Raw genomic sequence first — 13,343 nt, 5'->3', positions numbered from 1 at the left:
TATCTAGAAGATGTGACTCCACCCTCAGTAAGCTATGAACCCGAATAATGATATAAACCTCATTGTGGTGTTACCTAGAAGATGTAACTCCACCCTCAGTAAGCTATGGTTCCAAGTAATGTTATAAACCTCATTGTGGTGTTACCTAGAAGATGTCACTCCACCCTCAGTAAGCTATGGACTCGAGTAATGATATAAACCCTCATTGTGGTGTTACCTAGAAGATGTCACTCCACCCTCAGTAAGCTATGGTTCCAAGTAATGTTATAAACCTCATTGTGGTGTTACCGAGAAGATGTCACTCCACCCTCAGTAAGCTATGGACTCGAGTAATGATATAACCCTCATCGTAGTGTTAACCAAAAGATGTGACTCCACCTTCAAAAAGCTATAGCCCTTAGTATTGATATAACCCTCATTGTGGTGTTACCTACAAGATGTGACTCCACCCTCAGTAAACTATAGCTGTGAGTAATGTTACAACCCTTATCGTAGCTTTACCCAGATGATGGGAGCCTCACTAAGATATGGCAAGGAGTAATGAAATAACCCTCATCGTAGTCTTACCTAGAAGATGTGACTCCACCCTCAGTAAGCTATGGACCCGAAGACCTCATCGTAGTGTTACCCAAAAGATGTGACTCCACCCTCAGTAAGCTATGGACCCGAGTAATGTTATATACCTTATTGTGGTGTTACCTAGAAGATGTGACTCCACCCTCAATAAGCTATGGACCCGAGTAATGTTATAACCCTCATCGTAGTCTTACCTAGAAGATGTCACTCCACCCTCAATAAGCTATGGACCCTGGTAATGTTATATACCTTATTGTGGTGTTACCTAAGAAGATGTGACTCCACCCTCGGTAATCTATAGTCCCCATTTATGATGTAACCCTAGAAGATGGGACTCCACCCTGACTAAATATAACCTAGTACAATGACATGACCTATCTATACCGTTAGGAGGAGATGACTCCATTCTCCATTGTAGAAGTCCCTGCTGCCCCCCATCATATTGGTACCTGGAGTTATTACAATGGTTCTTAACCTCCTATGGCGGGACCCGTGAGGTTCGGGGGTGTAATTATTATAAGACGGTCATGATTATCAGAGAAACGTCATCATTCACTTCTGGAGTGTAGACAGTGGTTGGCTGGGGGGTAAGGGAGGGGACATTAGACCTACGAGGAGGCAGGAGCCACCTGGTGTCTGGGGCATCACCAACAGGTTAAGAACCATTTTGTTACTGGATCCACCACAACCATCTGAAGTGGCGTCTCTGTGATGTCTCTGCATATCTTCTGTTATGGCACTCCATCCATGCCGCAGTGTCTACATGCTCTTCTTACATAGTGTATATGTAGTATGACCAACACACAGGTCTGCACTGACCATCTTCTACACCAGGTGGACATCTCAAGGTCTTTAGGTCCCACAGCTGGCGAGATGTCACCTGCATGTGGCAGAGGGGATGAGATGAGCCCTTGGGAAAGCTCCGCTGGCGGCAGAGTTCCATATGTATTGCTATAAGAGTCTTCAGTCAGCAGCAGGCCCAGAACACTGTGAAGAGCTGGGGCCAGGACTGGGCAGCACTATACCTCAATGATATTGACGGATGGGGTCTTCTTCTGAAAAGACAACAGAACAACATAAATATTAACCCAAATGGTCCCTATGGAGGATAAAGCCCCAACAGAAGATGTACCCTGTGGGAGGATGAAACTGCTCAGGCAGATGTATCGTATAGGAGGATGGAGCCCCACGTGACAGATGTACCCTATAGGAGGATGGAGCCCCACGTGGTAGATGTATCCTATAGGAGGATGGAGCCCCACGTCGCAGATGTGTCCTATAGGAGGATGGAGCCCCACGTGGCAGATTTGCCCTATAGGAGGATGGAGCCGCACATGGCAGATGTGCCCTATAGGAGGATGGAGCCCTATGTGGCAGATGTGCCCTATAGGAGGATGTAGCCCCACGTGGCAGATGTACCCTATAGGAGGATGGAGCCCCACGTGGCAGATGTGCCCTATAGGAGGATGGAGCCGTACGTGGCAGATGTGCCCTATAGGAGGATGGAGCCCCACGTGGCAGATGTGCCCTATAGGAGGATGTAGCCCCACGTGGCAGATGTACCCTATAGGAGGATGGAGCCCCACGTGGCAGATGTACCCTATAGGAGGATGGAGCCCCACGTGGCAGATGTGCCCTATAGGAGGATGGAGCCCCACGTGGCAGATGTGCCCTATAGGAGGATGGAGCCCCACGTGGTAGATGTACCCTATAGGAGGATGGAGCCCCACGTGGCAGATGTGCCCTATAGGAGGATGGAGCCGTACGTGGCAGATGTGCCCTATAGGAGGATGGAGCCCCATGTGGCAGATGTACCCTATAGGAGGATGGAGCCCCACGTGGCAGATGTGCCCTATAGGAGGATGTAGCCCTATGTGGCAGATATACCCTATAGGAGGATGGAGCCCCACGTGGCAGATGTGCCCTATAGGAGGATGGAGCCACATGTGGCAGATGTGCCCTATAGGAGGATGGAGCCCCATGTGGCAGATGTATCCTATAGGAGGATGGAGCCCCACGTGGCAGATGTGCCCTATAGGAGGATGGAGCCCCACGTGGCAGATGTGCCCTATAGGAGGATGGAGCCCCATGTGGCAGATGTGCCCTATAGGAGGATGGAGCCCCACGTGGCAGATGTGCCCTATAGGAGGATGGAGCCACATGTGGCAGATGTGCCCTATAGGAGGATGGAGCCCCACGTGGCAGATGTGTCCTATAGGAGGATGGAGCCACATGTGGCAGATGTGCCCTATAGGAGGATGGAGCCCCACGGGGCAGATGTACCCTATAGGAGGATGTAGTTCTATGTGGCAGATATACCCTATAGGAGGATGGAGCCCCACGTGGCAGATGTGCCCTATAGGAGGATGGAGCCACATGTGGCAGATGTGTCCTATAGGAGGATGGAGCCACATGTGGCAGATGTGCCCTATAGGAGGATGGAGCCCCATGTGGCAGATGTGCCCTATAGGAGGATGGAGCCCCATGTGGCAGATGTGCCCTATAGGAGGATGGAGCCCCAGCAGCAGAAGTGATTAAGGGGTAGTTCACACGGCGTAAACTGGTGTGTATTTTGGCGTGTAATTTTACACGTGTAAAATAAGACTCCCGTTGACTTCAATGACATTTTACACGTGTATTTTGACGTGTATTTTGGCATGTTTTTCTTACACGTGTAAAAAAAATGTCATTGAAGTCAATGGAAGTCTTATTTTACACGTGTAAAATTGCACGCAAAAATACACGCCAGTTTACTCCGTGTGAACTACCCCTAAGGTACAATTGAGCAGTACTGTTATCAAGAAGTGTACTTTTATATGGACATGGAGTGGATCTATACTGTTGTAGGGATGTGCAGGATAGTGGAATTGTTGTGAGAAGACACAGAAAAGCAGTGGTACTGTTGTTGCAGGGAGGGGCAGGAGAGTTGTGTTGTTGCAGGGAGGGGCAGGAGGGTGGTACTTTTGTTGCAAGGAACGACAGGAGGGTTGTATTGTTGCAGGGAGGGGCAGGAGGATTGTATTGTTGCAGGGAACGACAGGAGGGTTGTATTGTTGCAGGCAGGGGCAGGAGAGTTGTATTGTTGCAGGGAGGGGCAGGAGGGTTGTATTGTTGCAGAGAGGGGCAGGAGAGTTGTATTGTTGCAGGGAGGGGCAGGAGGGTTGTATTGTTGCAGGGAGGGGCAGGAGGGTTGTATTGTTGCAGGGAGGGGCAGGAGGGTTGTATTGTTGCAGAGAGGGACAGGAGGGTTGTATTGTTGCAGGGAGGGGCAGGAGGGTTGTATTGTTGCAGGGAGGGGCAGGAGGGTTGTATTGTTGCAGAGAGGGACAGGAGGGTTGTATTGTTGCAGGGAGGGGCAGGAAGGTGTTACTGTTGTTGCAGGGAGGGGCAGGAGAGTGTTACTCTTGTAGGAAAGTACAGGAAAATGGTAGTGTTGTAGGGCGGCACAGAAGAGACCAGTTCCTCACCTTCCGCAGTAACCCCCCTGTCTGCCGCTCCGGGGTGCTCTGTTCTGATGATGGTTTGGCCTTTTCTTTATTGTTGTTGGAATCGTTGTCCTTGATGATGTCATACTGGCGGCAGAAGAGGGCGATCACCGCTAGACGTACAGTAAGAAGATTGTCGTCATTATACAGCACACAGACAGTGATTGTACAGAAACAGGAGGGTTCAGTACACCACATACTACCATATATATACACTATACAGATGCCCCTCACCTGCCCACACAGGAGTGCTCAGTACACCACATACTACCGCCATACATACACTATACAGATGCCCCTCACCTGCCCACACAGGAGTGCTCAGTACACCACATACTACCATATATATACACTATACAGATGCCCCTCACCTGCCCACACAGGAGTGCTCAGTACACCACATACTACCGCCATACATACACTATACAGATGCCCCTCACCTGCCCACACAGGAGTGCTCAGTACACCACATACTACCATATATATACACTATACAGATGCCCCTCACCTGCCCACACAGGAGGGCTCAGTACACCACATACTACTGCCATATATACACTATACAGATGCCCCTCACCTGCCCACACAGGAGGGCTCAGTACACCACATACTACTGCCATATATACACTATACAGATGCCCCTCACCTGCCCACACAGGAGGGCTCAGTACACCACATACTACTGCCATATATACACTATACAGATGCCCCTCACCTGCCCACACAGGAGCGCTCAGTACACTACATACTACCATATATATACACTGTCTACCAATAAGTATTTGGACACCCATGCAAATGAAGATATCTGTGGTGTCGGGCCTTCCACCATTAAATATCGTCTAGTGGCCTGTGGGCATGCACAGTCAGCTCTGCCCGAGGCCTACAAGTTTCACCGCCTCCGTTCCTTAAGAAGATAGAGGCGGCGCTGGAGAGAGTTCTCTGGCAGCACTGGGGACACCCCCAGTGCTATTTGAGCGCTGGGGGACGCCCCCAGTTGTGCGAGAGAACTCATTTGCATACCGGCGAAAACCAGTATTTCTACAGAACGGCGGTACGGAGAAGACATCTAAAGGTAGGAGAAGAATAGCCTTTCTTAAGGCTATTCCTACGTGTTAGGCACAAAAAATGCCATCTGAATGATAGGATCCCTTTAAGGGACATAGCAAGCGAACTGAATCACCCAAAATGGATAGTGGCCTATGTGATTACGAAATGGAAGGTGAACGGTGATTGTCGGAATGTGCCTTGAGTCGACAGACCCCCGAAACTGGGAGATAGAGACTGACGAGTGCTGGCCAGAGAAACCGCACCCAACTGATGTGTCACATACACCAGGAGGTTCAACAGGTATCTGGGAGTATTGTATATAATATAATATATTGTATATATTATATATATATAATATCTTAGACAGATGTGCGCCCCTCACCTGCCCACATCAGTAGCACCGCCACAATTATTATGATTTCTCCAGTCTCCAGCTGCCGCTCTTTATCCACTCCTTGCACAGTGATGTCTCCTGTTGAGGCACAGATATCAGTGTTACATAGAAGTGTAGAAAGCAGGATGGAGCAGGAGAAGCAGCGTGGGCAGCAGGGGGGGGGGGAGCAGCGTGGGCAGCAGGGTGGAGGGAGGGGAAGCAGCGCGGGCAGCAGGGTGGAGTGGGAGAAGCAGCGTGGGCAGCAGGGATGGGGGGGAGCAGCGTGGGCAGCAGGGTGGAGTGGGAGAAGCAGCGTGGGCAGCAGGGATGGGGGGGAGCAGCGTGGGCAGCAGGGTGGAGTGAGGGAAGCAGCGTGGGCAGCAGGGGGGGGGGAGCAGCGTGGGCAGCAGGGTGGAGTGGGGGAAGCAGCGCGGGCAGCAGGGGGGGGGAAGCAGCGCGGGCAGCAGGGTGGAGGGAGGGGAAGCAGAGTGGGCAGCAGGGTGGAGTGGGGGAAGCAGCGTGGGCAGCAGGGTGGAGTGGGGGAAGCAGCGCGGGCAGCAGGGTGGAGTGGGGGAAGCAGCGCGGGCAGCAGGGTGGAGTGGGAGAAGCAGCGTGGGCAGCAGGGATGGGGGGGAGCAGCGTGGGCAGCAGGGTGGAGTGAGGGAAGCAGCGTGGGCAGCAGGGGGGGGGGAGCAGCGTGGGCAGCAGGGTGGAGTGGGGGAAGCAGCGCGGGCAGCAGGGGGGGGGAAGCAGCGCGGGCAGCAGGGTGGAGGGAGGGGAAGCAGAGTGGGCAGCAGGGTGGAGGGAGGGGAAGCAGCGCGGGCAGCAGGGTGGAGTGGGGGAAGCAGCGTGGGCAGCAGGGTGGAGTGGGGGAAGCAGGGTGGAGGGGGGGAAGCAGCGTGGGCAGCAGGGTGGAGTGGGGGAAGCAGCGTGGGCAGCAGGGTGGAGTGGGGGGAAGCAGAGTGGGCAGCAGGGTGGAGTGGGGGAAGCAGGGTGGAGTGGGTGAAGCAGCGCGGGCAGCAGGGTGGAGTGGAGGGAACAGCTTGGGCAGCAGGGTGGCATGGGGGAAGCAGCGTGGGCAGCAGGGTGGAGTGGGGGAAGCAGCGTGGGCAGCAGGGTGGAGTGGGGGAAGCAGGGTGGAGTGGGTGAAGCAGCGCGGGCAGCAGGGTGGAGTGGAGGGAACAGCGTGGGAAGCAGGGTGGCATGGGGAAGCAGCGTGGGCAGCAGGGTGGAGTGGAGGGAACAGCTTGGGCAGCAGGGTGGAGTGGGGGAAGCAGGGTGGAGGGGGGGAACAGCATGGGCAGCAGGGTGGAGTGGGGGAAGCAGCGTGGGCAGCAGGGTGGAGTGGGGGAAGCAGCGTGGGCAGCAGGGTGGAGTGGGGGGAAGCAGAGTGGGCAGCAGGGTGGAGTGGGGGAAGCAGGGTGGAGTGGGTGAAGCAGCGCGGGCAGCAGGGTGGAGTGGAGGGAACAGCGTGGGAAGCAGGGTGGCATGGGGAAGCAGCGTGGGCAGCAGGGTGGAGTGGAGGGAACAGCGTGGGAAGCAGGGTGGCATGGGGAAGCAGCGTGGGCAGCAGGGTGGAGTGGAGGGAACAGCGTGGGCAGCAGGGTGGAGTGGAGGGAACAGCGTGGGAAGCAGGGTGGAGTGGGGGAAGCAGCGCGGGCAGCAGGGTGGAGTGGAGGGAACAGCTTGGGCAGCAGGGTGGAGTGGGGGAAGCAGCGTGGGCAGCAGGGTGGAGTGGGGGAAGCAGCGTGGGCAGCAGGGTGGAGTGGGGGAAGCAGCGTGGGCAGCAGGGTGGAGTGGGGGAAGCAGCGTGGGCAGCAGGGTGGAGTGGGGGAAGCAGGGTGGAGTGGGTGAAGCAGCGCGGGCAGCAGGGTGGAGTGGAGGGAACAGCGTGGGCAGCAGGGTGGAGTGGGGGAAGCAGGGTGGAGTGGGTGAAGCAGCGCGGGCAGCAGGGTGGAGTGGAGGGAACAGCGTGGGAAGCAGGGTGGCATGGGGAAGCAGCGTGGGCAGCAGGGTGGAGTGGAGGGAACAGCGTGGGCAGCAGGGTGGAGTGGGGGAAGCAGCGCGGGCAGCAGGGTGGAGTGGGGGGAAGCAGAGTGGGCAGCAGGGTGGAGTGGGGGAAGCAGGGTGGAGTGGGTGAAGCAGCGCGGGCAGCAGGGTGGAGTGGAGGGAACAGCGTGGGCAGCAGGGTGGAGTCGGGGAAGCAGGGTGGAGTGGGTGAAGCAGCGCGGGCAGCAGGGTGGAGTGGAGGGAACAGCGTGGGAAGCAGGGTGGCATGGGGAAGCAGCGTGGGCAGCAGGGTGGAGTGGAGGGAACAGCGTGGGCAGCAGGGTGGAGTGGAGGGAACAGCGTGGGCAGCAGGGTGGAGTGGAGGGAACAGCGTGGGAAGCAGGGTGGAGTGGGTGAAGCAGCGCGGGCAGCAGGGTGGAGTGGAGGGAACAGCTTGGGCAGCAGGGTGGAGTGGGGGAAGCAGCGTGGGCAGCAGGGTGGAGTGGGGGAAGCAGGGTGGAGGGGGGGAACAGCATGGGCAGCAGGGTGGAGTGGGGGAAGCAGCGTGGGCAGCAGGGTGGAGTGGGGGAAGCAGCGTGGGCAGCAGGGTGGAGTGGGGGAAGCAGGGTGGAGTGGGGGAAGCAGCGCGGGCAGCAGGGTGGAGTGGGGGAAGCAGCGTGGGCAGCAGGGTGGAGTGGAGGGAACAGCGTGGGCAGCAGGGTGGAGTGGGGGAAGCAGCGTGGGCAGCAGGGTGGAGGGGAAGCAGAGTGGGCAGCAGGGTGGAGTGGAGGGAACAGCGTGGGCAGCAGGGTGGAGTGGAGGGAACAGCTTGGGCAGCAGGGTGGCATGGGGGAAGCAGCGTGGGCAGCAGGGTGGAGGGAGGGGAAGCAGAGTGGGCAGCAGGGGGGGGAGCAGCGTGGGCAGCAGGGTGGAGTGGGGGAAGCAGTGTGGGCAGCAGGGTGGAGTGGGGGAAGCAGCGTGGGCAGCAGGGTGGAGTGGGGGAAGCAGGGTGGAGTGGGTGAAGCAGCGCGGGCAGCAGGGTGGAGTGGAGGGAACAGCGTGGGCAGCAGAGTGGCATGGGGAAGCAGCGTGGGCAGCAGGGTGGAGTGGAGGGAACAGCGTGGGCAGCAGGGTGGAGTGGGGGAAGCAGCGTGGGCAGCAGGGTGGAGGGAGGGGAAGCAGAGTGGGCAGCAGGGTGGAGTGGGGGAAGCAGCGTGGGCAGCAGGGTGGAGTGGGGGAAGCAGCGTGGGCAGCAGGGTGGAGGGAGGGGAAGCAGAGTGGGCAGCAGGGTGGAGTGGGGGAAGCAGCGTGGGCAGCAGGGTGGAGTGGGGGAAGCAGCGTGGGCAGCAGGGTGGAGGGAGGGGAAGCAGCGTGGGCAGCAGGGTGGAGTGGGGGAAGCAGCGTGGGCAGCAGGGTGGAGTGGAGGGAACAGCGTGGGCAGCAGGGTGGAGTGGAGGGAACAGCGTGGGCAGCAGGGTGGAGTGAGGGAAGCAGCGTGGGCAGCAGGGTGGAGTGGGAGAAGCAGCGTGGGCAGCAAAGTAGTGCAAGTAGAGTATGCGGGGTTGTAGTCAGCTGGATATAGCTTGGAATAGGTTCAGTGCTAGTGGTGCGCCATAGATTGCAATACAAGTGGTGGGGTATGGTTTGGGGTGCAGGCAGCAGAACATCATTTGGGATATTATTTGGGGTGCAGGTGACACTCACCTTGGTTGGAGCTGTTGGACGGCAGGCGATCGGTCTCCTTTAAGGTGCGGAAGTGAATCCTCTTACTGGCCTGGCTCTCGCTGTAGAGTCCGATGGACTGCACCTGAATGATATAGTCCGTGTCCTCCTCCAGGTCCCATAACACACAGGCCCGATTGGTGGTGTTCACCTCCCGTATGAATCTGTGGATCTGTCCATCCTGCCTCTGAGGAGAAAAAAACAACATGTGGGATGAATAGATCAAAAACCAGAAGAATGTCACTCCAGAAAACGTAGATGTTGTACCCATCATCATCATCATCATCCCGCTGCCACCCCCGATGGGCACAACATGATTCTGATTATTAGGTGAGCCATGGACTCCCAGCAGCAGTGATTCCCAGGCTGGACGCCTTACCTGCTGAGAGATGGCATAGCCAATGATGATGTCGCCTTCAGGGACGTCCCAGGACACAGTGGCAGAGTTGGCCTTCAGCTGTGTGACTGTCACATTGACTGGAGATGGGGGACGATCTACAACATGAATCACAGACGTAATGAACAGCGGCAGCTCTGAAGTGCGGCCTCCAATCCTCCGAGCATCGACAGATGGGACCAGGCGAGAGCAAAGCACCGGGCGCCAACTACCAGGCGTCAGAACCTGGCAGGAGACCAAACCATCTGTCCACAAAGACTGAGACGGCAGCGAATCCTGTACCTCAGACACCGATACCCTCACACAGGGACAGTGTCATGTACAGAGTCACTCTCACGAGTAGAGGCACCTTCACGTAGCGAGACACCCCGATATAGAGAGACTCCCTGACATGTAGAGACATCCTCAACAAATAACACCCTCACGTGAAGATTACAACCGCAGCGAATCCTGTACCTCGTACACAGATACCCTCACACACAGGCACAAATTCACGTATAGAGACACCCTCATGTACATGAGGAGACATACAGTACAAAGAGACAGCAGATCCTGGCAGGAGAGCTGACCATCTGTCGCCACAAAGACCAGACCACACAAAGACCGAGACAGCCGGCAGACACTCTCAGATATAAACAGCCTATAGTAGACAACCTACTCCAGACATCCCTACGTAGAAGCTGGAAGAGACCGCAGAGGAAGAGGAGGGAATGTGCCAGGAGAGCAGAGATCACAGAGGAAGAGCAGAGAGCGCAGTGAAGAACTAGGAGAGAATGTGCAGGAACTGAGAAGAGTAAGGACCACAGAGATAAACAGGAGGATGTGCAGAAGATGAGGGATGAGGTGTGCAGAGGATGGAAGCACAGGAGGAGAAGGCACCAGGTCTGGAATATGTCCAGAAACCTTATTGTAGGTCAATGTGAGAGACTGTAGGAAGTCAGAGTTAGAGGTGGACGGGAGAAATACGAAACAGATGAGAGGGTATGGAGGAGGTCAGAACGTGACATAAGAGTAGAGACTGTATGAGACAGGAGAGAAGTACTGCACATCAGAGGAAGGATTAGAACAGAGCTCCTCAGGGCATAGACACACACAGCAGAGCTCCTCGGGGTATAGACACACACACCAGAGCTCCTCGGGGTATAGACATACAACACAGAGCTCCTCGGGGTATAGACATACAACACAGAGCTCCTCGGGGTATAGACATACAACACAGAGCTCCTCGGGGTATAGACATACAACACAGAGCTCCTCGGGGTATAGACATACAACACAGAGCTCCTCGGGGTATAGACACACGCAGAGCTCCTTGGGATATAGACACACAACACAGAGCTCCTCGGGGTATAGACACACAACACAGAGCTCCTCGGGGTATAGACACACAACACAGAGCTCCTCAGGGCATAGACACCAACAGCAGAGCTCCTCAGGGCAAAGACACACAACACAGACCTCCTCAGGGTATAGACACACAACACAGAGCTCCTCAGGGTATAGACACACACACCAGAGCTCCTCGGGGTATAGACATACAACACAGACCTCCTCAGGGTATAGACACACACACCAGAGCTCCTCGGGGTATAGACATACAACACAGACCTCCTCAGGGTATAGACACACAACACAGAGCTCCTCAGGGCATAGACACACAACACAGAGCTCCTCAGGGTATAGACACCAACAGCAGAGCTCCTCAGGGTATAGACACACAACACAGAGCTCCTCAGGGCATAGACACACAACACAGAGCTCCTCGGGGTATAGACACACAACACAGAGCTCCTCAGGGCATAGACACACACACCAGAGCACCTCGGGGTATAGACACAGAGCTCCTTGGGGTATAAACATACAACACAGAGCTCCTTGGGGTATAGACACACAACACAGAGCTCCTCAGGGCATAGACACACACAGCAGAGCTCCTCGGGGTATAAACACACAACACAGAGCTCCTCGGGGTATAGACACACACAGCAGAGCTCCTCGGGGTATAGACATACAACACAGAGCTCCTCGGGGTATACACATACAACACAGAGCTCCTTGGGGTATAGTCACACAACACAGAGCTCCTCAGGGCATAGACACACAACACAGAGCTCCTCAGGGCATAGACACACACACCAGAGCTCCTCGGGGTATAGACACACAACACAGAGCTCCTTGGGGTATAGACACACAACACAGAGCTCCTCAGGGCATAGACACACAACACAGAGCTCCTCAGGGCATAGACACACACACCAGAGCTCCTCGGGGTATAGACACACAACACAGAGCTCCTCAGGGCATAGACACAGAACACAGAGCTCCTAAGGATGGAGACATACAACATAGAGGTCCTTAGGGCCAATACACACAACACAGAGAGCCTCAGTTTATAGACATACAACAAAGAGGTCCTCAGGACTAAGACAGACAACAGGGCTCCTCAGTGTATAGACATACAACAAAGAGTTCCTCATGCTTGAGATACTTACTGGCTTTCACCAAGCAGAGGTCACAGCTGAACAGGACAAGCACAGCTGGGCTCAGGTACATGGGGATATGGGCCATCTCGGGCAAAATGTGGCCCCACACAAAGCCTTGGGATCTCCGGCTCAAGAATGAGACACAAGTCATTGGAACTTTAAGTTTGGACGATCCCTTCCCAGTAACGTCTACATCCTGTGACAGGAGGAGTGGAGAACTTCTGTGCAGGGCTCCATCCACATCCAGGGAAAGCAGAGGCCTGGAACATAGGACCTCAGTATCCTATAGCTTCACTTCTATAGGGGATAATGTTGCCGAGTTTGCAGCCCACCTGCAGGAAGAGAACAATGTACATTATAGAGATTCTTATATATCTTATATCATACTATATACAACACCTGTAGGGTCATAACAGGTTCTATGCTTTAGTATACATTAGGAAGGTGGGCTAGGAGCGTATAGAGGTGCGACATATAGCATACTAGCAGCTCATTTGATAGATCATGCTAACCAGTAGACATCTCTATGAAGTTAAGTTGCTTCTTCTAGCTTTTATTGTATACCTTTGACTTGATCATTGCTATTATTATAATCTTTACTGTCCTTAGAACCCAACATATAAAATTGGTGTCAGAAGTGGGACTGTGCGATCAACGAGCCTTATCAGACCGAATATACATGGCAATACTAGGACAAGGGGAGAAGGCACCGACATTGAGACATATGAGGGCGTATAGAGAGGGACAGCGGAGTCCGCACCCCCAGGTCATTGCAGACTTCTCTCACATCTGAAAGACCGATTCTTCACATAGCAGGGCACATTTACTGAAAGGGTCTAATTTTACAACATCTAATTTTCTATTTACTTCTCTATCATTTCGAGACATTTACTACGGAGGTGCACGCGGTTTAGTATTTACCTTGTATTGTATCTGTGCCAAAAATCCAGATAAGATGAGGTTTCTCTTCTACGGATAGACATACTTGTTTACAACTCAAGTCTCGTAACTGTGATAGTAAATGGGTCTCTTGTAAGTTCATGTTTACAAGACTGTTCACGCACATGTATTATAGTTGTAAGTGACCGCGAATTAGTCTAGGTTTGTCTTTTTGCTCTAGGTGAGTCTTCCTCAGTGTGATGTGATGGTGATCTATGGAAGTGTCTGGAAATGGTCTGAGCAGAGGCAGTGGGTGTACTTAAGAGACGGGGGTGCAATGAAGGCGCCCCCTGTGTCTGGATGGTGGACAAGGAAACTGCAGGAGCTGC

The 13,343-nt window shown here is 54.6% G+C and overlaps 1 protein-coding gene across 1 annotated transcript in view; it reads right to left on the bottom strand.

Annotated features, from left to right (window-relative positions):
• Positions 1-1,016: 1,016 nt before the first annotated feature.
• The window catches only part of FNDC4 (fibronectin type III domain containing 4), a 28,178-nt gene continuing 15,851 nt past the window's right edge, over positions 1,017-13,343 (bottom strand). Inside the window, exons 2-7 of the mRNA XM_075269381.1 lie at positions 12,085-12,407; positions 9,575-9,690; positions 9,178-9,382; positions 5,494-5,583; positions 4,044-4,174; positions 1,017-1,631 (exon numbers count right to left, since the gene is read on the bottom strand). Coding sequence (XP_075125482.1) covers positions 1,596-1,631; positions 4,044-4,174; positions 5,494-5,583; positions 9,178-9,382; positions 9,575-9,690; positions 12,085-12,226 — 720 coding nt within the window. The 5' untranslated portion in view covers positions 12,227-12,407 and the 3' untranslated portion in view covers positions 1,017-1,595. The remainder of the gene's footprint in view (positions 1,632-4,043; positions 4,175-5,493; positions 5,584-9,177; positions 9,383-9,574; positions 9,691-12,084; positions 12,408-13,343) is intronic.

The sequence above is a fragment of the Leptodactylus fuscus genome, chromosome 3 (assembly GCF_031893055.1).
Source record: "Leptodactylus fuscus isolate aLepFus1 chromosome 3, aLepFus1.hap2, whole genome shotgun sequence".
NCBI lineage: Eukaryota > Metazoa > Chordata > Amphibia > Anura > Leptodactylidae > Leptodactylus > Leptodactylus fuscus.
This window is presented reverse-complemented; position numbering and strand designations above follow the sequence as displayed.